General features: G+C 40.8%; 1 protein-coding gene across 4 annotated transcripts in view; it reads left to right on the top strand.

Moving 5' to 3' along the window:
• MANBA (mannosidase beta) overlaps positions 1–22,834 on the top strand; it is a 58,907-nt gene that overhangs the window by 4,620 nt on the left and 31,453 nt on the right. For 3 of the 4 annotated variants that reach the window (XR_012042770.1, XM_072863124.1, XM_072863123.1), the window contains exons 1-6: positions 3,188–3,568; positions 12,163–12,257; positions 12,745–12,850; positions 14,813–14,983; positions 17,591–17,714; positions 20,126–20,301. Coding sequence is in view for 3 of the 4 variants with exons in the window: in XM_072863124.1 (XP_072719225.1) it covers positions 3,269–3,568; positions 12,163–12,257; positions 12,745–12,850; positions 14,813–14,983; positions 17,591–17,714; positions 20,126–20,301 (972 nt within the window). In the remaining variant the exon portion in view is untranslated. Of the gene's footprint in view, positions 1–3,187; positions 3,569–12,162; positions 12,258–12,744; positions 12,851–14,812; positions 14,984–17,590; positions 17,715–20,125; positions 20,302–22,834 lie in introns of those variants that run through there. The other variant, XM_072863125.1, reaches the window with a different exon arrangement.

Raw genomic sequence — 22,834 nt, 5'->3', positions numbered from 1 at the left:
CAGCATGTTCTCAGAATGCTTAATTACAGCATTGTTTTTAGGTTGAGGTTTTTTTGTGTGCGTGTTGCTCCAGTCAGTCTTCAGCAGAAAGAATAAAAGGCAAAGAAAACACGGAAGTACAGTAAACATCTTGAAATGCAGTTTCCTTCTTACTGGGAAGCTACCACATGACTTGCTGAAAAAGATTTATTAAAAAAAAAAAAAAAGCCAGCTTGCAGTTGTTCTTTGGTAGCATTAAAACTCAATTCTCTGTAAATCTCCTTCTTGAGAAATAATATCCCACAAGATCTCTCAAGCAGCACTGCAGAGTTTAAATGCTTTTAGTGTTGTATGAGTGAATTTAAGGAAAATACACTGAATTGTTTGATTGTCCTGAAAGCATTACTCATTGACAGATGAGGGCCGAAACAGAACAAGGCTTTCTACTATTAAAATATAATGATTTTATAGTCTGAACTTTTAAAGGTGAGGAGACACTAATTTTGGCTGAATCCTACAACTTGCAAAGCCAGTTGGGGTAACTCGATCTTCTATGACGATAGTCTTTTTTGCCAATCTCACTAAAAGATGGCTGGGAGCTGAACTGAAATGGGACCTGCATTTCAGTTAGTCAATATATTGAATGTAGGTTACTCAGTCTTAAAAATACACACACAGTAACTGTTCCAACAGCTACATTTCTGCACAGACTTCTGCTGCCAACCAGTATGGGTCCCAGTCACCCTTTTTTGAAGTTAGTAGTGGAGATTTTTTCAGAGTGACAAAAAGATCAGCTACTGTTTCTCCCCTTGGACCAGTATTCCTCAGAACTGTGCCCCCCGTGCTCTCACAGGTGAAAAAATCACCTGTGGTTATATCGTGTACTTTTTCTTTATATGATAAATGAAGGGAAGGACTGGTATTTTTATGTTGTATTGAAACAAAAGGTTGTCAGCTGCAAAAGGATTTGGATCAAAAATATAAAGGCATGTTGACCATGTTCAGTAATGTTTTAAAGACACATCTAGGGTGGATTCTTACGGTGTGCTGAAAGGTGTGTGAAAGCCAGGTGCTAAAAGAAAACTCTGGTATCCCTATTCTTGTCTGCAGTTCACTCTTGCACTCTATGCTGCATACCACGAACAGCAGCATGTTTTTGTGTCAGTCACACTTTATTCTTATGTGATTTGGTGTATGAATTGTATATATGTTGTTAATTAACTCTATAGCATCCCAAGGTGCTTTATGTATTCTTTCCTCCTCTAATTTTACAGTCTATAATTATAGACAATAAGAAAACATAAGGACAGAAATGGAAAAACTGAATAAAGTCCTGCAGTTAATTGGGGTTTCTTTGAATGCTATTGGTTGGTTGCATTTCTGCGCAGAATCACATGTATGCATCTACATGCAGTTAGTAGTTTGCTTTCTTTGTATGCACAGTGACCTGACTCTTCTGTTAAGAGAAAAAAAATTATATAGTAACAGGAAGATAAGTGACACTACCGGTAGCATTACTACTTTAAAGGAATTGGCAAGACTTTATGGTTTTTAAGCATATTTCACCTTCTCACTCAAGTGTATTCTGAGACAGCAAATTACCTGCCTGATCAAGATTCTAACCTGGTTCATAAATGAAGTAAAAATTACACAAATCCAAATGGAACATTCATTTAATCAACTATGCTTTAAGAATAAACAACAAAAAACCCCACCATCACCACCAAAAAAACCACAAACCCAAAACCTCCCGCAAAATGCTACAAATTATAACCTAGTGGCTGCTGAAATGAGCATTTTCAATTTTATGTTGAGCTGTGTGAGGGAATAAAGTCAGTTGTATCCAAAGAAAAGCAAACCACCTGCTTTCTAATCTGCTCACAGCTGAGCAGGCATACAGGGAATCTAGTCTTGAAAGTTCTTAGATACTCTTCTGGTTTGTGCTGTCACAACCTTCGGCAGGTATGTGGCTAGTCCCTCTTGCAATTGCGAGAGTCTTTGAAGTCTGAGTGCTTTTCTATGTTGTGAAATGAGATTCAGTGGATTGCACAGCTGTTTTCCACCTGCTATACAGCTTCAGCTGGAGGAACAGCTAGGCAAAGTGCAACCATGCCATGGTGTGAAACATCTCCAATTCAGGGAGGTGATCTAGGCCCCTCTGCACCGGGGCTCAGTGGAAACGGAGCATGAAGTAGGGTGGCTGGCTACCCCTTAGAAAGTAGCTCAGGCCACTGATTGCCTTTCACTCCTTCCACTGAGCCATTTGAGAACTTGTTGCTTTAATTCCTGGTTTGGGGCTGTGAATGAAGGGATTAAGCTAGCAAGGGCACGCAGGAAAGCTACAGTGTGGTTTGGAAATCATACTTCAGGTTGTTTCTTTGGAGCTGACCCTTCTGCTCCTTTGCAGATGAACATACTCCACTTTTATAAACAAAATCCACAGCAACAGTGCTAGCACTGCTTTATGAGAAACAGAGTACTTTTTTATGAGATGTTCATGATGTTTGTTCTGGTTTTATACGCCTCTAATTTTATGGGAAAAAGGAGGTGGAAGTCTGAGGCCATATAAAATCTCACGACTTGAGGGAGCCAATACTGAAAGTACCTGTTGCAGTGTTGTTGCAGCTCCTCCTCATTCCTCCCACTTCACTGCCGTTTTCTAGAGCTCTAAGTAAATGTGCTACATCAGAAATATTTGTAACTTTATAACTGCTCCTGTTATCAATGTTCCACTGTGCCTCTTCTTGGAGCAAAAAACCCACGCTTTTTTTTCTTTCTTCTGCTGTTAACGTGAACGCCCTGCTCGGTAAGCCTTTCTATCCTCACATTGCGCCCACTTCCTTGAATAGTCGCTTGGACAGGGGGGGTGTGCAAGCACCCATCACCGCTTTAGCCGCGGAGGGGGCGGGAAAGCGGTCTCGGCCCCCTCGCTTGCTGTCACGGACGTCCAACGCCGGCTGCACTCAGCTGCCCGCGGCGGGGGGAAAGCCGCTCTCCAGCTGACTGAAATCCTCCGCGGCTCGTCCTCTGCAGCGCCATCTTTCCTTCCCCCCCTGCAGCGGGACCGCTGAGCGGCTCCCGGCCCGAGGAGCCGTTAACGGGCGGCGGGAGGAGAGGCGCGCCCGCCCCGCCCCCGGCCGCTAAGGGCCCGAAGCGCCGCCCCAGCCCTCTGAGGACGTGGCTGGGTCGCCGGCGGCCGCAGGCACCCGTTTCTCCCCCCCCGGTCTTGTCTGTCTGTCCGTCCGTCCGTCCGTCCGTCCGTCGTCCCGCAGCAGCGTCTCCGCGGGCCATGGCGGTGAGGCGGCCGCGGTGCGGGGCCGCCGCTCCACCCGGGCCGCCCGCCCGCTCCTCCCGGCGGCCATGCCGGCTGTCTGGGGGGTGGGCGGGCGCCGCCATGGGCCGAGCTGCGCCGCTGCTGTTGCTGCTGGTGGCGGCTGCGGGCCGGGCCGGCTCCTCGGCCGCAGGCGGCCCCGAGGTGCACAGCCTGCGGGGGAGCTGGCGGCTGGGCAACGGGAACGGCTCGGTGGTGCTCCGAGGGGAGGTGCCGGGCTGCGTGCACACCGCCCTGCACCGCCGGGGCCTCATCCAGGTAGGGAAGGCAGGCGCGCCGGCACACCTCGCCCGGCCTCCCCGCTCTTAGCGGCGCCCCGGCGGTGGGGCCGTGTCCGGCCGTGCCCCAGGCGCGGTGAGCAGAGCCAGGCAGGGCGCTGCGCTGTGGTGGCCTCGCACCCGCTGTGCCGCTCCGAAGCGGGCAGCCTGCCACAAAGGAAAAAATCCAGCCCCCCAGCCCCCCGTGTGAGATCTCCAGAAGCATGGTTAGAGGCGACCCCCTCACCCGCGAAACACCACTCTGTCCCGGGAGCTGCCTCAACCACTGCAGGTTTCACTAGCATTGCTGGTGCAGCAGCCGGACTTAGCCCCTCGAAAGGGTTTGGTGGCTGCAGCATCCTCAGGTGGGTAACTGGAGGTTATCCACGGCAGAGCAGTCACAAATTGGGCCGGGGATACAAACGCAAGCCCGTGCTCTGCAGCGTGTAAGATTCTGTGGTTTTGACATGGAACCAAGGTGCTGACACCAGGTATCTAGAATGTCATCGCAGCATGTAAGTCATGTTTACCTACAGTATTACCTCAAAAGAATGAAAAGCTAAACCTGCCCTGTTGAAGTTTGACTTGTTGATGCAAGAAGTCTAGGGATTTCAGGCATTTCAGTCCATTAAAAATCCCTTTTAACACTTGCAGAGCACATCGGAACAGTTAAGATTGTATACTCCCATGCCGCCTAAGGGAAGTATATTCTCAAGCAGGAGTAGAACTCTTACATTTAAAGGACTAGTTCCTGCCTTAACGCTTTTAAGAAGCTTTGCTGCTTCTGTTTATGATTGCTTCTTTTAGTTTTTAGATTTCTGAAGATACAGTGACCGCTTTCTGGGACAAATGATCAAAACTGCAGCTGTAGATTGGTAGCAAAGTTTACCCTGATACCAGCATAAGCTGCTTGTCACTCAGACCCAGCAAGAAACATGGCACCAACTGAGTCATCGTTAAAATAAGATGCCTTTTTAAAAGGGAATACATGGAAAGTGAAATGTGTTCCTGGAACAAGGAAAAGAAATAAAACATAGTGAAGTTACAAAATAATCTATAAAACTGATAAATACACTGCTGTACTAGAAAACGTGAGGTACTGTCATTCATTGTCTGGGTATATCAGACATATGTATATATTGTATTTATTGTGGGCCCAATGTTGGGTTTCTTGTACAGCATTTATTTTAAAAATACATTCTGGGTTCATGCATTTTATATTTTCTATCCTTTAATTTTTATTCTTTAGATTATTATCCTGCTCTGCTCTGACTAAAGTTAGAGCAGTATAAGGAGAAAGTTACTCTGCTTCGGGCAGGGTAATTTTAGCATTATTCTGTGTTGGCATAGGTTGGGAATCCCAGTACTAATAATAGATTCCAAAGAGTGCCATTGCCAGATAAAAGAAATAGTCAACACTGGAAAAGTAAATACTCTAAGAAGGGTTAAGTTGAGCCATGATGGTCTGTTGTTTCAACATCTGTGTGCTAAGTGGCGTGACATTTTGAACATATACAATTAAGGTTTTAAAATGGCTTTTCTAAAGGTTTAAAAAGTGCAGTGGGCAGGTAGACTATATACGGAGGATCAGTGAAGACACCTGTGCCAGTTTCTCCCATGCAAAAGTGCATAAGATAAACTGAACGTCTCAGATGTTTGGCTGTGCTGGGAGGTGTTGCTATAAGGAGTGTGAATAATCATTCAGGAGAAATTGTGACCAATGCACTGACTCATGCACGCAAGATAATGACGTAATTAAAGGCTCACATTTAACTACTCACATTTAGTACTCCTATGAAGTGAGAAAATGTGGTTGCTAATTTAGCTGCATTGCTGTAAACTGACTTGTACTTCTTGTCATTTTAAGCAGCGGTGTGATATTTGGAAATGAGGCTGCCATCATGAACTCCTATGTGCCTGGGCAGAATCCCAAGCCTGCATAGAGGCGCGAAAGCTTAGTCAGCCTGCTGGCCAGCAGCATGGGTGTTGCTAATAGGTAGATGGGTGCTTGGCTAATTAAATTGATGATGGTTGGTTGTGGACACTGAGAACATGTTTACGTGAATACAAGTATGAACTTGCTCATACAAGTATGAACATGTGCTGATATGGCCGGGTATGAACCCGCTGTGGTCTGGAAACTTGCCAAGTTGGTGGTGTTAGAATTAGTATGGTCTGCCGAGGAGCGGAGTTAACTGAAATACTTCACTAGTGTGGTTGCTTGACCTCTGGGCTGGACCCGACTGGTGTCTGGCTAGTTCCAAGCTCAGAATGAGCTAACTTGTTTCTATGGATAGATGTGTTCAGGTAACTTAGAGATCAATTTAAACCCCTTCTTCCTCAATTTAGCAAAGCCCAGTTTACAGAAAGAAGTGTTCACACAGATATTTGCACCAGGATAGCTAAATTATTTTAAAATCACATTCTTGTTTAAAAGATAGAATGGAGAGCATATCAAAATAAGGGAGCGGCCTTAGCAGATTTCAAATCTATCACAGATAGTGTTAAATGTAGTCAATCCCTGCCACTGTAGTGGTAGCATTCTGCAAAGCAGCAAACCTGTGTTTTTTGGAGGGAGTCAGGACATAATTCATTATTGCAGTGTGTGGCTTCATGCTTCAAAGTGTGGCTCAGCTGTTTGTCCTGAGGTTTCTTCACTGCAGTAAAAATGCTTATGACCAAATGTTTTCAAATGCAGCTGCCTAAAATCATATTCCTATATTTATACAAAAGCATGCACACAACCTGAATTTTAGAGGCATAGAGCACTGGTTGCTCCATTTCTTCAGTGCTCATTTTCTCTGGAAATCAGCCCTTTTTGGGATTGTGTCAAGTGTAGAATTAGGAGTTTTATTATAGTTGCCTAAATACAAAAGCTTTGTTCTTGAGTATTTTTTTCATTTGTTCCTTTTGCTCTTTGCTGTGGAGTGTAGGATTTTTATTCATCCCACTGACAATGTCACTAGACCAGCAATCCAAAAGCTTACTGCTTGTAGTCAAAAGCGAAGGTTGGTCTGAGAAGCTGTACCAGGAAATAGGAGAACAAAGCTGGTAGGAACTAAGTTATTCTGGATAGCAAGACCCATATGTTCAGTGACCTAGTGAAATCTATGCACTGTTTTTCTGTGTGATTTGCAAATGGCAAACAGCACTGCATCCTTTTCTTCTGTATCCTTGGGAATTTTTCATGGGTTAGCACCCAAAACAGAAATTTAAAACAAAATTTGAGAGGGCCTACTCCAACAACGTAGCTTAGTGGGCATCTCACAAATGAGGGGAAGGAGGGCAGCAAGAATAAGCTGCCGGATATTAAGTCTGCAAAATGTCACTTAGATTGCAAGAGTAGGCTGCAAGCAACTTATTTATCAGTGTGTGGTTCATTTCAAATTTAGGTCGATGGACAAACTGTTTTTTCCCAGGGATGCTCTAGCTGATTGCATGTCTGTAGCCTTACTTTAATCTGCTCTGCAGGCTATACATTTGAGTTGAAAGACATCTCTCTGACACTGAGGGTTTGTTTACTGATCTCTCTGGATCCTCTTAGCATTCATTCTAGAGATGTCTTTACTCTTTGGCTTATAAAATATACATTGAATGGACACATCTTTCTGAATGCACCAAATGCACATATCTTAGAAAATGCTCTTGGGGAAGATACTTTTGAGTTTCTTCTGTGTTCAACCAAGGTAGTTCAAATGCTGGATTAACTATGATAAAAGCTCTAAGGGTAGGAGATAGCATCAGAGTATGTGTTCAGGTGGGTTGTTTTAATCGCATTTCATTAGGACTCTATAGCTCTTACTACTATTTACATGTAAAATTTAAAAAATTTTATGAGAAATAAACAAGGGTAATAGTCACTTGAATAAAGTTAGTGCAGAGCTCGGGCATAAGCGCAGACATTTTACAAACTTGTAGCAAATCTATTGCTAACCCTACATCTCTGGAAAAAGAAGATTTGCAGAAACCATTTTGCCTGAAGATTTATTTTTTAACTACTGTCAACATAGGATTTTATTTCTGGCACAATTCTGATAAGCAAGATGTATCAGCAGGTAACTTGTGCATTAAATCTTTGTGCTAGAAATAGTCACCCTCTAGCATGTACTGTCCAAGTACTGCATGATGCCATTTCTGCTGGCAGGTGACTCCTATAAAATTTCAGTTCTGATGAATATGGCTATTGTAGCTGAATTTTCTCATCTGCCAGCCATTTGCATTCATACAGAAAGGCTGTTTTGTCCTATTAGCTGTCACTTTGATTTGTAAAGGACTGTTATGGGGGGTCTGCAACTGTGATGCTAATATAGGGGCTGGATAACACCGCAGTTTCTGCCCCGTTATACAACAAGGACATGCACTTGGCACAGAAGGTTAGAGTGGTCTTGGTCATACTTGGATATCAAAATATATTAGAAGAGATAGAAGCTTATGTATCGCAAGTTATATTTCTGCAATTCTGTATAGTAGTGTGGTTTTTTTGTAGCTTCTTCTGCATTTGTATAAAATATGTTGTTGCGTATTTTCTGACACTTCATCATAACTTAGATTTTTCAGAGCAAGCCAGGTAACAATTGCATTGGGTATCCTATGGTTCTAACAGGTTATGGCATTCATTGATTAAATAGTTGAGCATAAGGTGACATTCAGTTTACTGCTTTATTAGAGTAACGACTGAGAATGAATCAGTTTAGGATGAACTTCCAAAACTCATATTCCAAGAATATGATCCATTCATCACTACTTGTTAGTTCAGCTTGACTTCAAGCTGTAAATATGTGAAACTGGGCTTGCTGAAAATTGTATAAATGTCTTGATGGTTATCGCTTGAGATATCAAGGAGTGCGTGGATATAGATAAGTATCTAAACTATTTCACTTCCAGTCTGAAGTTGGCAACAGCAAAATCATTAAACTGTAAATCATGAAACATCACTTGCAAGTTTTATTTTGGTAATCTGTTACATCAGCAGGATTTTCTTATGGTGTACGTTATAAAATATCAGCAGAACTGATTTATGAGAGAAGAACATGCTAGGCAGTTCCAAATTAGATCATAACAAAAGTAGGGTAAGGCAAAGGAATCTGGTTTTTGTTCCCCTTATTACATTTCATCTTATTACATGCTGATCTTCCGCCTGGATCCAGCTGACCCTGTCTAGCGTCATTCAGGTGTTTGTGCCGTGCTCCCCTGGACTCCTGGTTGCGCAGGGGCCTGAATGAAGCTGGCCCTTCACAGGGCCAGGGCGTGCCTGGCACAACTCGCTCACTTGGGCTTTGAGCCTCGCTTCTGATGTGTTCATGTCTCATCTGTTTCCTGCTTATCAGAAGAAGCTCTTAGCTTTTCAATATCCCCTTAAAATCATTGCAAGGAGGAGTTTCCACCTAGCCACTTGGCAATGCCTTCAGTTTAGTGCTGCCAGTGCTTTTGAAGTCCTGCTGATGTCCTGTTACCCGAACTGGAAATTGCATCCTTTTGATGCTCTGTAACAGGGCTTTTTACCTCATCTTAGCAGGTGATTTGCTGCTTGCTTACAGCATTGAAGTTGGGAGCAGGGAACAAACAGGCAGGGAGCTTGAGTGGTTTAGAATTTTTCCCCGAATTGCAGGGAGCAGGAAAATGCAAGGGTGTCATGTTTGGTGGGATCTAAAAATAGCTGTAGGTGACTCCACCACTCTATGACTTGCTTCCAGGAACACGTTGAGCTAATGAATGTGAAGTATATTTAATACATGTGCAGTCTATTTCCTACCATCTTTCGAATTCTCCCAGTGCCCTTAAGAGTTTTAAAATTGTCTTTTTTCATCCAGTTTTCTGGATTTTAATGTGAGCTGATTTAATGTGGGATGAAGTTCTGTTTCAGATAAATCCAAACAATTTGACTTCTATAGGTACATCTTCCAGCACTCAAAACAGTTGCATTTAATAATGAAAAAGTCAATAACCTGGCAAGCGTACTGGAGAAGTCATTTTCCTTTCTTACAGGACTTTGTTGTGGTCATGCATTTTTTGTGAACCTTGAGGACTGCTTTAAAAGCATTGCTTGAACATTGCCACATGATTGATTTTACAACATGCAACATTTGTCATGCTTAAAATGACTAACTACTATTAGCATTTAACAGCTTTTCTGTGTGATATATAAGCTGTTTTACTAGTTATGTAGCAATATCCGTAAGCTGTTAAGTTTTATATAGAGGTATGCAGAACTAGGAGCTTCCCTTGTAAAAAGGTGGATACCTGTGAGGAAGAAACACTATTCATACGAGTCAGAAGGGACTAATTAGCACCTTCTATCACACATATTTTAGCAGTCAATGCATTTCTTGAAGTTTGAAGGCTTTAGACTAATACAGAAGAAGAAAGCCCCTTCAGGGGAAAGGATCTGCAGTACCCTCTGAGGAGCTTTAAACAAACAGCTCTGTTTGTAAACTGCTGTAAGAGCCCATCTGATGATGTAATTTCTGCCTCTGACGAAACATTCCTACATTTCTCTCTGCTGCTAGACAACCAGTTTTGTGTTCTCCAGACATCAGATCTTTCTTCATTGACATCTCAGTATCCATGCTTTCATGGAGAAACCGTGCAGGTTTCTTCTGTGCAGGGTCTTGATCTTTGATGAGGCACTGATGTCGATTGTTTGACTGCTAACCAAATTGGTTTTGGCTTTACACTCTGCTGTTGATAGTGCATTTACAACTTGCATCTTATGCCTTTTGTTAAATATTTCACACATACAAGTGGCAATGACTGAAATTTAACATGCACATTTTTCAAAGCATAACCTAAAATAAAATAGTATATAATGTTAAAGCAAGACAGTTGTTAAAAATGCACTTTTTAACGACATATTGTGGGTTTTCATGGTCTCTGACATTTGATGCTTGCCTTTTGTTGTCTCAATACAGTAATCTTAATGGAGTTTCTTTTATGAGCCTAGATTATGCATTTTAATATGCATTTATTAGCCTGAAATTTTGCATCTTAATAAAAGTCTGAGATATATTCCCCAAGCATTTTGCATATAAAAGTAACAGTATGGGTATCTTAAAATTCAGTAATTGTTCTGGTAAGCTCATGATGACTTAACTTTTAGAGAATACACTATATTACCAATACAGAGGTCACCGTTTTACTGATGTAACAAGACCTTTCCTTCTTGACTCTTATTCCCTTGTAGTAAGAAATTTGATTGATGGAGCATAGCATGTAGAGGGAAGGTGACAAATTTCCCTCTGTATGGGCTCAAGGAATGATGTTTATATCACTGTGGGACTCCAGAAGAGATTATGCTGCTGAGGACAGTCACTTAGATGTTATGATTTTGCTCTGCTGTGTAAATAGGTTTGTGTTTATACTACAGAGCCTGAGCCTGTTAGTTGTATGAGAGATATGAGATATGAAACAATGTTTTTCAGAAGATTTCAAATCCAGAAGTGTCATTAGCATCTATACTGACTCCTGAAATGGGGAGAAAAATTGAGCATCAGCAAGAAGAAAAAAAAAAGCTGGGCAGATTTTCTTCAGTGTGAATCTGGATATTCAGGGCAGCTGTGCTGGTACTGTAGAAGACTCGTATCAAAGGGAACCTTAATGCAGCTACGCTCTCTCTTAGCTGGGTTTGAGTCATGTAGTCCAGAAGAGATTGGTCTTTGGTTTGGGAAAGCAGTTCAGCTGTGCACCTTGCTGAAGAGGATTGATCTGAGCTGTCAGTCACTGACCCCGATACCTGCACTCTGAACTGTCTGACATGGGGATGTAACACTGTACCTTTCTGCTGCCTTTGTATGAGGTGTAAGGCAGTGGGTTGTCAGGTCCATATAACTGATTCCTTCAGCCTAGGTGAGGAACCTTACCACCATAAGGTAGTAAGTACAGCATGAAGCCAAAAAGGTTGAGAACATAGCTGAGACCAACTGTGCCTTTATTCTTCCTGGGTAGTGTGCCTAAAGGGAAAAGAACACATTTGGTATAAATGCAGCATTATTCTCAAAAGTAGTCATTTAATTTTATACAACAAACCAAATTGTGTTGCTTTTCCTTCTCTTTCTCCCTCCCTCCAAATATAACAATTTCATTTAGCTTTACCACATCAAGCCTAGTTGACAAGAAACAACTGGAGTAATTGCAATTATTTTAAACTGTAGAGATTTGTTCACTGCTGTCCCTAGAGGCCTAAAATGCTGTTTCTTTGCTTCTTAAAATCCTATTAGTCTTACTTTCTCCATCATTATGAGAGTGATCATGTTTCTGTTCCTCTCATTAAGTCACAAGCTGTCTTGATTTTTTTTTAATTTCCAGCCCAGTCATTTCTTATGTAAAAACAAATTCTGCTCCCTCTAGTTTGAGTATGAATGAATATAGCAAACAGGTTTTGACCTATATAAGTAAAGTCAAATATTACCAAAGCTTTGCTTTCACATATTATTTCAAAGGTGAAAAGGAGTATCAGGACTAACAAACTGAGGTGTATTTTGCATTTGCAGACTGTCTGAAATAAGAAGTGCTCATCTAATGGATATTATGATGCATTTCATGTAGTACCACTATTACTAAATAAGTCTTGTAATTTTCTTTTTGTTGGTCTGTTATTAGGATCCATACTATAGATTTAATGACGTGATGTACAGATGGATCTCACTGGATAACTGGACTTACAGCAGGACATTCAAAACTCCTTTCAATGTCAGGTATGCAGTAAAGATATATCTAAAATAGTTCTGTGCCATCTTTCATGCAGAATTGCTAGGTAATCCATCAGCTAAAATCTGCTTAATACTTTTGTATCTAATAATTATGCAATAATGTGCAGCTGCAAAGCTGTTGCTAAAGAACACTTCAGTAGTTTCTTTTTCCTATTTTTTTTTAATTGTTAAAAATTACTTATGAATTGCCAACTAAGGAAGGATAATACTTAGACTACTTGGAAGCTAGCCCATCTGATATCTGGTGGGTATGTGAACATGCTGTGTTGCAGACTTGAGCCACTTCAGCTGTCATCTTAATTTGACTATTTAAAGATATAATGTAGCCACACGAAGTCAAACATTTTTGGAGGTAGTTGAGACAACTGCCGCTAAAGATAATGGTGACATACATTTTTATATTGCCTGTCTCCTGTGTGTTGTTAACTCTAGGTATTCTAACAGGTTTTTATGCGTATATTATCTTCTGTAGAAAGTGGCAGAAAGTGAATTTGGTTTTCGAGGGAGTAGATACAGTAGCACAGATCCTGATCAACAATATCACTCTTGGGAGAACAGACAACATGTTCAACAGATATGTAAGTAATGTGTTTATTTCTGAAGGTGCTTCTGTTTTTTCTTCAAGGCTCTTTTGTGTTGAGCACTGTCAGTGCATTCAAGTACACATAAAAATAGGTCCTTGGATGCAGAAAGTGTTGACCTGAGGACTGCATGTGTAATCAGATAACTGTTAGAAAAAAAAGTGTACTTACCTTTCCAGTAGCAGCAGGGTCAGATCTAGAGGTGAATGTGTCTTGTTCTCAATGAGTGGACCCATGCAAGAGGATCAGTTCAGCTAATAATATAAGTCTTGCTTCTTGGGATCTGTTGCAGCTCCAAGAAAACGTAAACTTAAATCTGTTATATTAGCTGTAAATCTGCTTACTAATTGGTATTAGAATGGTTTACATGTGAATACTGAAATGAAACTGCACGGGTTGCAAAGGCTTTGTAAGTGTTTCCATGCTTTTTTTTATATAGGGTTTTTGATTTTTAGTATTGGACTTTTGATAACATTGTCTTGCGTTTTTGGGTTTAGCCTATGTCAGCATGAGAGTACTCATCACGGAATGATCTTGAGAGTGGCAAAAACATTCAAACTAATTTTATAGCTTTAAAATATAAGATCATTCTGGGTACTAGCATATGGGACAATCCTGCTTTTCTCTTAAAAGAATCAAAAAAGGAAAAGTTAAAGGAAGAATGTTAGTAGAATAACTGAATTACAAAGGAAATCTGGTGTCTTCATATCTCAGCGTTTACCATTCTAGTAGGTTTTATTGCAGAGGTACTGGCCTGAGACATGAGAGCTAGATTATGCCACCTGGGTCTGTGTGACCTGGGACAAATCACTTATTTCCTCTGTCACTTAGTTTTACCATCTGTGAAATAAGAAATTTCACAGAGCTTTTATGAAATTGTAATTATTTACTATTTGGAGAGTATCTAAAGGATTGCCAGTAGCAGGCTCTGTGGAGTTGGGAAGTGTTACTATTTTGCCCTTATTTCTGCAACTTCATTTTGTCTCAGATTGTTACAGTTCATGAAATGGCCTTCATGAAATGGCCTTCACTGTAAAGCCAGAGTGAACTGTATTAGACTGAGTCTAGGATTACTGTGACCCAGACTTCTGCTTTGTTCACCTGTTCCACATGACAACTACATCTGCAGGAAGGACTCTGTGTGAAGGCTCTGTATGGGGGATGCTATTTGCTTTGTAATTTTCTGCTGTATGGTACAAATGTGAGTGATGCTAGCTGGGCTGCTCACAAGTTGGAAAAAAATTGCCAAGACTTGGCTTGTCACAAATGAACACTGTGAAGAAGAAATGGGTTTTAGCCATTGGAACCATATTATCTTGATAGCACAGGATAATTCTGAAACTGAACATTTATCCTTCTATCCAGCCACACTGAAGGGGATTTTGTGAGCCAGTGAGGAAGCCCCCAAGTGCTTTATTTGGTGCTGGCATAGAATGTTTATGTGTACATTTTGGGGATGAGAGTGCAGGTGGCATGAAATACAGCTTTGCAGCATTCACGCAAAAGGCAGCTCAGTGCTTTGCAGTAGATAAGCTGGCAGCACAGTGTGAGTTGGAAGGACTCCTGTATAGACCGGCTTTCTGAGTTGGAACAAGGTGTCTTTCTAAAGATGCAGATGAGTTCTGAGTGAGGAAGGAGGGTAAAGATTCTCTTGCTGTCCTTATCCTTCAAGCACTTCTGGGTGCAAGCAGAGTGCTGCAGCCTGCAATGGGGGCTTAGTATGAGGAAAGTGGTTTGCCCAGAAACATCTCCTTGTGTCTGGAATGTTAATGTGTATTTTCTTTTTTCAGCTTAAGAAGTAGCTTTTCTTTTCCTTCAAAACCAGAGCCTGTTGAGACTGTAGTTCAAATGCCTTTGAATAATATATGTATGGTATTAAAATCCCAATGTAACAGTGATTATAAATCTCATAAATAAATGTCAGTGCTGTAATGATTTTGTTCTGTTTTCTTGACCTAGAGCTTTGATATTACCAGCATGATCAAGGAGGTCAATTTTGTCGAAGTCCGTTTCTTATCAGCTGTTTCATATGCAGCAGAGCAGAGCAGATGTCACAAAGCATACAGCATTCCCCCGGCATGCCCTCCACCTGTGCAGAAAGGAGAGTGCCATGCTAATTTCATCAGAAAGGTAGGGGCAGAATTGTCTGTCTCTGGCTTCAGGCTTGGAAAGAGGAATGTACCACGTGCTGTCCTTACAGATGTATTCTGAAACCTGCAATGTCATTTTATAAGTAGGGCATATTTTTCATTGCAGCTTCCTTCTCCTGTCCCTCCCAGAAACCTGTAATCTAGTATGTCGATAATACAAGAGGCATAAGATGACTAGGCTTCATATCTAGGTGATAAGAATGTTTAAAAGGCTGTTTTCATCAAGGAGTCAGCAAGGAGACTTGCTGCTAAGAGAGCAGGATAGCATTAGGAAATGTGTAATCATTACATTTTGATCCACTGGGTGGGTTTAGCAATGTATGCTGACAATAGAGTTCGCACTTGCAAATACCAGTGTAGATTGCCAAGGCTGTAAAAATCTCAGCCAAGCAGCTTTGTGAGGGTGCTGTGCTGTGCTATTTATACTGGGCAGCTCTGGCATGTCCCAAGAAGTGTTATCTAACAGAGGACCTGTTCTCATCTTATTACGGTATTGTGAAGTGTGACTTATAAGTACATATTCAGTGAAAACAACAATGTAGTATACAATGAATGAAGCTCAGAAACTCTGATTTAAGACATGGCTTCATTGCTGTTAAAACTTACTCAAGGCAAACTATCATTTGAGTAGCATTTCATATTTCTAATAGCTTTGCAGCAGCTAGAGACAATGGCTAGGTGATCTTATTTTGGAATTTGTCTTTTCGGGTGTTTTTACATATTTGTCTCCACTTAAATGCCTTTCTTATTAATTATTTTTAATCTTTTCAAAAAGTCGTTTTAGAGCCTCCTCAAAAAAATGACTGGAATCCTGTTAATCTAAACCTGGATGTGATTTCCTTTAAAATTTGTTAATGGAAAGATGGACTCCATGTTGTTCTGGGAAGATCCTTCAGGATTAAGATGTTGTCTTTATTACTACTTGCTGCTACTTTTATTTCCACTACATTTTAGAAAGTGGATTAATTCTTCTGAGTCCACTGTGTTTCTTTGAAAACAGTGCAGGGAGGAGCTTGGAAGGAAGAAGGCACTTAAACAGCTGTAGTCTTATTTATAGAGCAAAAATGGCCAGGAATGACTTTATGCTTTACTGAACTATACCTTTAGATTTGTAAGAAGGTACCTTAGTGCGTGTCCTCAAAGGAGTTGTTTGACTGTACTTGGAAGTTGCTCCAGACATTTCCAGAAATATTTTTAGTTTCAAGTATATGGCAACAGCAGCAGCGGTCACATTTAAAAGTAAACAAACATACTAGGACATTGCTAAAGTAAGCTGGCTGCTTACCATCTTAAAGTAATGGAGAGCCGTTTACACATTTGAGGTTCAGTAAATGAATCTAAATCTTAATAGGAATTTGTGGCAAAACACAAGCCTTTCACTGGTAATGTACTTTAGTGATACAAGCGTATTGTTCTTATGACATACTATTCTGATAGCAGTCTCTGCAATATTATTAGTGAAACCTGACAATCTCTCAGTGATTCATTTGTATACTTTTTATAAAGGGAAAATTACTTCAATCTGACTTGTTTTCTAAGAATGTGTTGTCCCTGTTTTTACACTTGAAATAGGTACAGTGCTTGCTTCCTGGAAGGCTCTTTTGCAACTTGATAGGCAGGCAGGCGGACTCCAGCAATGCAAGGGATAGGCCAGACTTGTGCAGTGTGGTTTGCCAAAATTAGTATGCCTCGGCTGTAAGTTATTAGTCTCTAAATTTAGAACTGTAGGTCAGTGTACAAGACTTTAAGGAGATCTATTGTATTTGCTTTGGGGGCTGGGGCTGTGTCAAGCTTGGAGAGAAGCTGAATAGATGTCTTCAAGGGATTTCTAACTAGAGGTCTGACCAGGTTTGAAAACAGCTAAATGGAAAGCAGTGTAGGTGCTTCTCTGCCTGACCAGCATTTTATAATTCTGACAGTTATCCTGATGTTAGAACCAGAACTAAGCTATTTCTCAACCATGTTTTTGTTTCCTTTGTTTTTGTATAAGAGAACCATAAAAAGGGGATAAACAGTGAACATGACTGAACTACACAAATGCACCAGACATGCACATCTCTTTCCTTGTACTAATCTGTGGTGTTACAACAAAAAATAGGGGATAAAGTATTTCAGATATACCCATGATTTTTAATTTGATATTGTTCTTTTAGAATACTTTAACATTTGTAACCAGTTTTCTGCTTACTTTGTCTTTTAGGTATACAATTAAATACTGACATTACAAACAGATAATTCAGAACTGAATTGAGAGTAACCTGCTGGCCTGTTTTTTTTATCTTTACTGTTTTTTTAAAGTGGAGAGCTAGGGGGTGTTTTGCTCTCTCACTAATATGAAATTTTGCTGTACATGGATGTTTAATACAGAACTGTATTTTTTATATAATATAGGTAGTAGCAGCAGAGTTCTGGTCAAGAAATAAGACAAAAAGTACTGTAGGCTCTTCTGGGTTTATGGAAATTGGAAAAATTCTTTCAGTGCATGGCAATATTTTATTTCTAGATAGCACATAATTTTTATTTCTGGCACAGCATCAATGTCTGTGTGAAAAACAGGCAATTATAATATAATCATTCTGTATTCCAGGAGCAGTGTTCATTTAGTTGGGACTGGGGTCCTTCTTTTCCCACTCAAGGAATCTGGAAAGATGTTAGGATTGAGGCCTATAACCATTATCACCTGATTTACTTTTCTTTGACTTCTTTCTTTGGTAAGTTGTATTACTACTTTCATTGTTGTTTCACCTTTGGAATACAAACCATTTTATTGTTAAGCTCAATTAACTGTCAGTTTAGGAAAGGTTCTACTGTTTTAATATGACTTTGTGTGTAGTTCTTATCACAGCATACACTTTTAGGTCTTGAAACAGTACTTCAGTACAAACAATAGTGATTAAAAATGTTAGAATTCAGAATCTTTTTTCACTTGAAGATCCCCGAATAACTGCAGAAATATATGTAGTATAGGTGAGGTTAGCCCCTGTTCTCCTGTTTTGAAAAATTTATTTTTTATTGGCATGTTTTTTCACCAAGACTCCCAATAAATACGTCTCACTTCTGTCTCAACTCCATTTAAAACAAAGGCAAAGCTACTATGGGAATTTTGTTTTGTGTTGGGAAGACAAATGCACAGTGAGCAGAGTTTCAAGAGCGCTGAGTTTTCAGGACACGACATGAAGTCTGAGAGAGAAGAGCAGTCATGCTAGGCAAAGATAATCTGTTAAGGCTGCAATTTGAGAGGATAGCCTCTTGCATTCCTGCTGCCTAACTTACCTAACCAGTTTCCTCCCTTGACGTGGTCTTTGATTTTCCTCTCCTCATTGCAGCTGAGCAAAAGTAGTTAATTTTCCATTGAAACTTTCTGTAAACGGTAATATGCCCCATTGTAGACCACCCGCATGCTTGCTTTCACTGCCTGTTGAGCCCAGTCTTCAGTGGAGTAAAGGCTAGCACGTGAGTCCTCTGCACTGTGTTGAATTTCAGCCCTTGGGAATAGAGTTGTTGTGTATGAATAAAAGAGGAAGACGTCACTCCCTGGCTGCTTTTAAAGCTTCCTGAAATAGCTGCAGGTCTTAGCTAGAATTAACGTGACTGGAATTTCCATGGAAAGCCCCAGCACAGACTCTGTGTACTCTCTAAAATTTAGTTACAGTAAAAATCTTTTCTGGTCCCTCCCACATTCCCACAACTCCACCTTCTGGTAGGTAAAGTCTTGCTCTCTGGATAAGCGGAGAGAGCAAACATCTTTAATTCAGCAGAGTGGTTTGGAACCAGTATTCAAACATAAATAACATTTGAAAAATAAAGAGTACATGAACAACTTGAATTTAAACTGCCTATGCAGTTATATTGCTCATCAGATTTGGTGTCATAGCCTTTTGACCACCGAGTCTGTAAAAGATTCATTGTTCTTGATTTCTGTGCCTAGACCCCACAGTTGGTACAGTTAAGAGTGGGCTGGAATTTCTATATGCCCTTGGAGGGGAGGGAGAATGCACTGGAATGGCTGACCCTTGAGGGGTGGGGTGGGTGCTTTTTTAACCTCTTCAACATTTTTGAAAATCGGTCTTCCCTGGGTAATGCTGGGTGTAATATAAACTTGGGAACACATTCATTGCTCTGCATTCTACAAAAGACAGTGAAAATCACACCAGGGCTGAATGTAATTCTTTGCTTGTGGAAGGAGCTCTCTTTCTCTCCTGGAGGAAGGAGAGCTAGAATACATACATGAAAAGAGAAAGTACGTGATTAGTAGTTTGTATATACAAAATGTGTCTTAGTTCTAGTTTTCCTTGCATTCTGTTTTATTTGCTTTTGCTTAAATAGGTGTTCATCTGTAATATTTGAAGTATAGGATTAGCCAGGCTATGTTTGTAGATAGGTAATTTAATTGCTGAAGGTAATGGGAAATTTACACATTAATCTTGAGTACCTTGGCCCTGGCTTGCTTTATTCATTAAGTTCTGTAAGGGAGAGGACCCTCTGTGGTAACTGTAGAGAGATCTCAGGGAATTCATTAACTTGTTTCCTCCACCACACTTTGGTGGCAGAAGGGATGTAAAGATACAGCCCGTCAGGTCTAGACACAATGGGCCCAATTCATCCCCAGCATAACTCCATTCATTTTGCCTAGTGACTCTGGGATGAATTCGGCTCATTTTCTGTTAATACTGGTTTTGTTTCATCAACAAAAGTGATTGTACTGCTGTGTGATTACGATCTTTCCCAAAGAGTACCATGTTCATATGAGTGCTGACTAAAAGCAAATATAATGTCTATGGGAGTTGGTGGGAAAAAAATCCTTCCTAATGAAGTGACTGGTGTCATGGTCTCTGACTTTTGTACAGAACCCTGAAAAACCCTGGATGGCTTTCAAATGAAAAAAACAGAGTTATAAAACATAAATCATATTGCATAGTTCTATTCTGAGTCAGCAAATGTAAACACAGATGCCAAATGCACTAAACAAGATTAACCTTGTAGGTATGGTTCAAACATGGCCTGGAAATTGTTAAAATTTAATCTGAGGTGGTTGAATTGTTTCTTTGATGAGAGATCATGTTAACTAATAGGTATATAAACACAATTCTTAAATTCCCATTTTTTCCCCCCCTTCACTTAGCAAAGAGTACTCGGCAGTGGAGTCTTGAAATCGAGTCTATTTTTGATGTAGTTAGCTCCAAGCCAATTGTGGGCCTTGTGACTGTGAACATTCCCAAATTGCAAACGCAGCAAACATTCAGTGTGAAGCTTCAACCTGGAGAAGGCAGCATTGTGCTGCTTGTAAACATCAACAAGGTAAGGAGGTGTGTGTGGAACCCTAGCCAACTGCAAAATGTTTCCCCTGGTTTCCAATGTGTCCTTCTGCCTCCATGCCACTTTTAGGCCTCCCTCCCCTTCCTTTCTGTGTTCCTGACTTTAATAACAGTTCTGTACCCCTTACAGGATAGGAGAACAGCTCTTTTCCTCTCTAAAAATTGATGTTTGTGGGGCTATGTAGCTCGGTGTCAAAAAGATGATGAAGCCTTTCCCTTACTGCAAAACATAAAGATCACATCATCACCGGCCACTGTTAAATGAGCTCCTTAGGTAGATAACCTTTGGATACCCTGTGTCACTTCACTTAACTGGCAGTAGGTATCTTGTCTCCCATGCTATTGTTTACTGGTCTGACTGGGACTAGAACATACTACAATATGCGTGGCTCTCCCAGGACGGAGAGGAAACATTCCTCAAACCTCTCAGTAGATACACGTTCAGGGAAATAAAAGCAAAAGAGCCCTATAAAGAACTTGACTGGCAGTGAGGTTGGTGGAAACTTTGTGGAGTAGTACTTCCTTACATTGGTTTATAGTCCCTTGGGTAGACAAAACTCATGATGCATTTTAGAGAGGTAAAGGATGCTCTAATGAGGAGTGAACTCAACTGAAAAATGATGAATTTGATATACACCCCAGTGATGAAAGAGGAAAGAATTAGCCTGCTTACCTTCAGAGGGTGCTGGGAAACTATCTGGTGGCAGACTTAATTCACCAACATTGTTTCATTTCTATAGAATTTGTTTTGTTTGTGTTTTTTTTTAGAAACTGTTGAGTTTTATCACACAGGTGTAATTAAGAAAAGATGTATAGGCTTGAGAGATGAAGAAAATCAGTGTGTCTGTTCTAGTTGACAAATAGCTAGGTGTCTTGAATTAGACAGTGAGCCCAGCATGGCAAAATGAAGCATGAACTTTGTCTTGGCTTCTTGCTCAGAGAGCAGGGCCCTAGTAGAGCTGACTGTGCAGAGCTGACAGCGGCAGGCCCAGGCCAGTGGGCAGGGTGGGAGCCCTGGCAGGCGCAGTGGCAGCCGCAGCTGATGGTGTTCTCCACTGGAGCCAACAGTGTAACAGGAGCTACTGTCTGCTTCACTGCCACAGGGCACAATTAGATTTGTGGGTGAGCGACGTGCTATGAGCAGGAATTTGGGGCTTCTGACAGTTCTGGCAGTTAATAACATTTGAGGGTCTGCCCTCAAACTTTTGTATATTTTACTGGCTCTACTGATTTTCTCTATTGCTGTGTAACTCTGCATTTGTTTCCCCAGTTTGAATGCATTATGCATGTATTCTCAAGTTCCCTTGTCAGTTGTTTGAGTGGAGAAAAAGCATGTGTTAAAGGCAAGCAGGGTATTTATGCTCTAGTATGCACCCTCAGTGACTTGCATACTTATGTGCCTTGTTTTGTTTTGACACAAAAGCATACAAACATATGATTTTTGTTACTGTTGTCATCTGACGTGCAAGTTGCATGAGCAATTACAAATACCCAGTTTCATTTAAAACAACCATTAGTCTCTGCTTAGCCTTTTCAGGGATTACATTAAGCAGGCACTGCAATGTGAAACTTCAAAAATGGTTTTGGTTTGTTTAATTGCCCCACTCCCGCACCTCAGAAGAAATCTCTTAGTGGGGTATAACTGCAAGTTTGTGAGGAAGCACTTCCTTCAGAGCAGAGGCAACAGTGTTTTATTATTCTTTGTACACAGAAGGCTTTGCTGCATGAATTCACATCAGCTGATTTTACGAGAAGCCCTGCAACGTGTTCTCATGTATCGATAAGCCTAACGGAGCCCTTACTCTGTATGACAGACTTGTGTGGTGCATGTTAAATAGTGAGACCTCACCAGGAATTTATTTCTGGTTGGGAGCTTATTGCAGATTATGTTGCAAAGTCAGTAGATGTTTGAGTCGTGTGTATCACCCGAGATGTGTAGCAGTCTTCCTGCATTTGCCACACAAACTGCTGTGTTGCTAACATGACAGCATTTTGCTTATCAGCTACTGGTGAGCATGGGGATGACATCATTAGCGGCCAATGAGACACTCCAGCCGTGCCAGGCGGCTGTGAACACTCCCTTGTTGTTAAGGCACATGCTGATTTTGTGCTTCCATTTGTATCTGTGCAACACAGAGATTAGTACTTCTGCACAAGCAGTTATGATAATTCTGTATCAGGGAAGTTGAAATGTTAGTAGATACATTCATGATTGTGTCCAAGTATGGCTACAGCAACACATATTGTTGGGCTGCTCTCTGGCCTTATTTTATTTGAAAAGATTGAGGCACTCCTTACATGACTCTATTCAGTGCTGATCCCTCCATTGTTTGGTTGCATGCATTATTGCTTTCTTTCCATGATTTTTGTGTTGTGCACTCAACTGGCAAATGTTGGCAATAGGATTGAACAGCAGAAGTAGGCTGCTGGAATGAAGATATAAATATTACTCTGTGACTAGAAAAATGAGAAAACTAAATAATTTAGTTTTCAAAACTAAATCATAGAGGTAGTTT

The sequence above is a fragment of the Ciconia boyciana genome, chromosome 5 (assembly GCF_034638445.1).
Source record: "Ciconia boyciana chromosome 5, ASM3463844v1, whole genome shotgun sequence".
Classification (NCBI taxonomy): domain Eukaryota; kingdom Metazoa; phylum Chordata; class Aves; order Ciconiiformes; family Ciconiidae; genus Ciconia; species Ciconia boyciana.
This window is presented reverse-complemented; position numbering and strand designations above follow the sequence as displayed.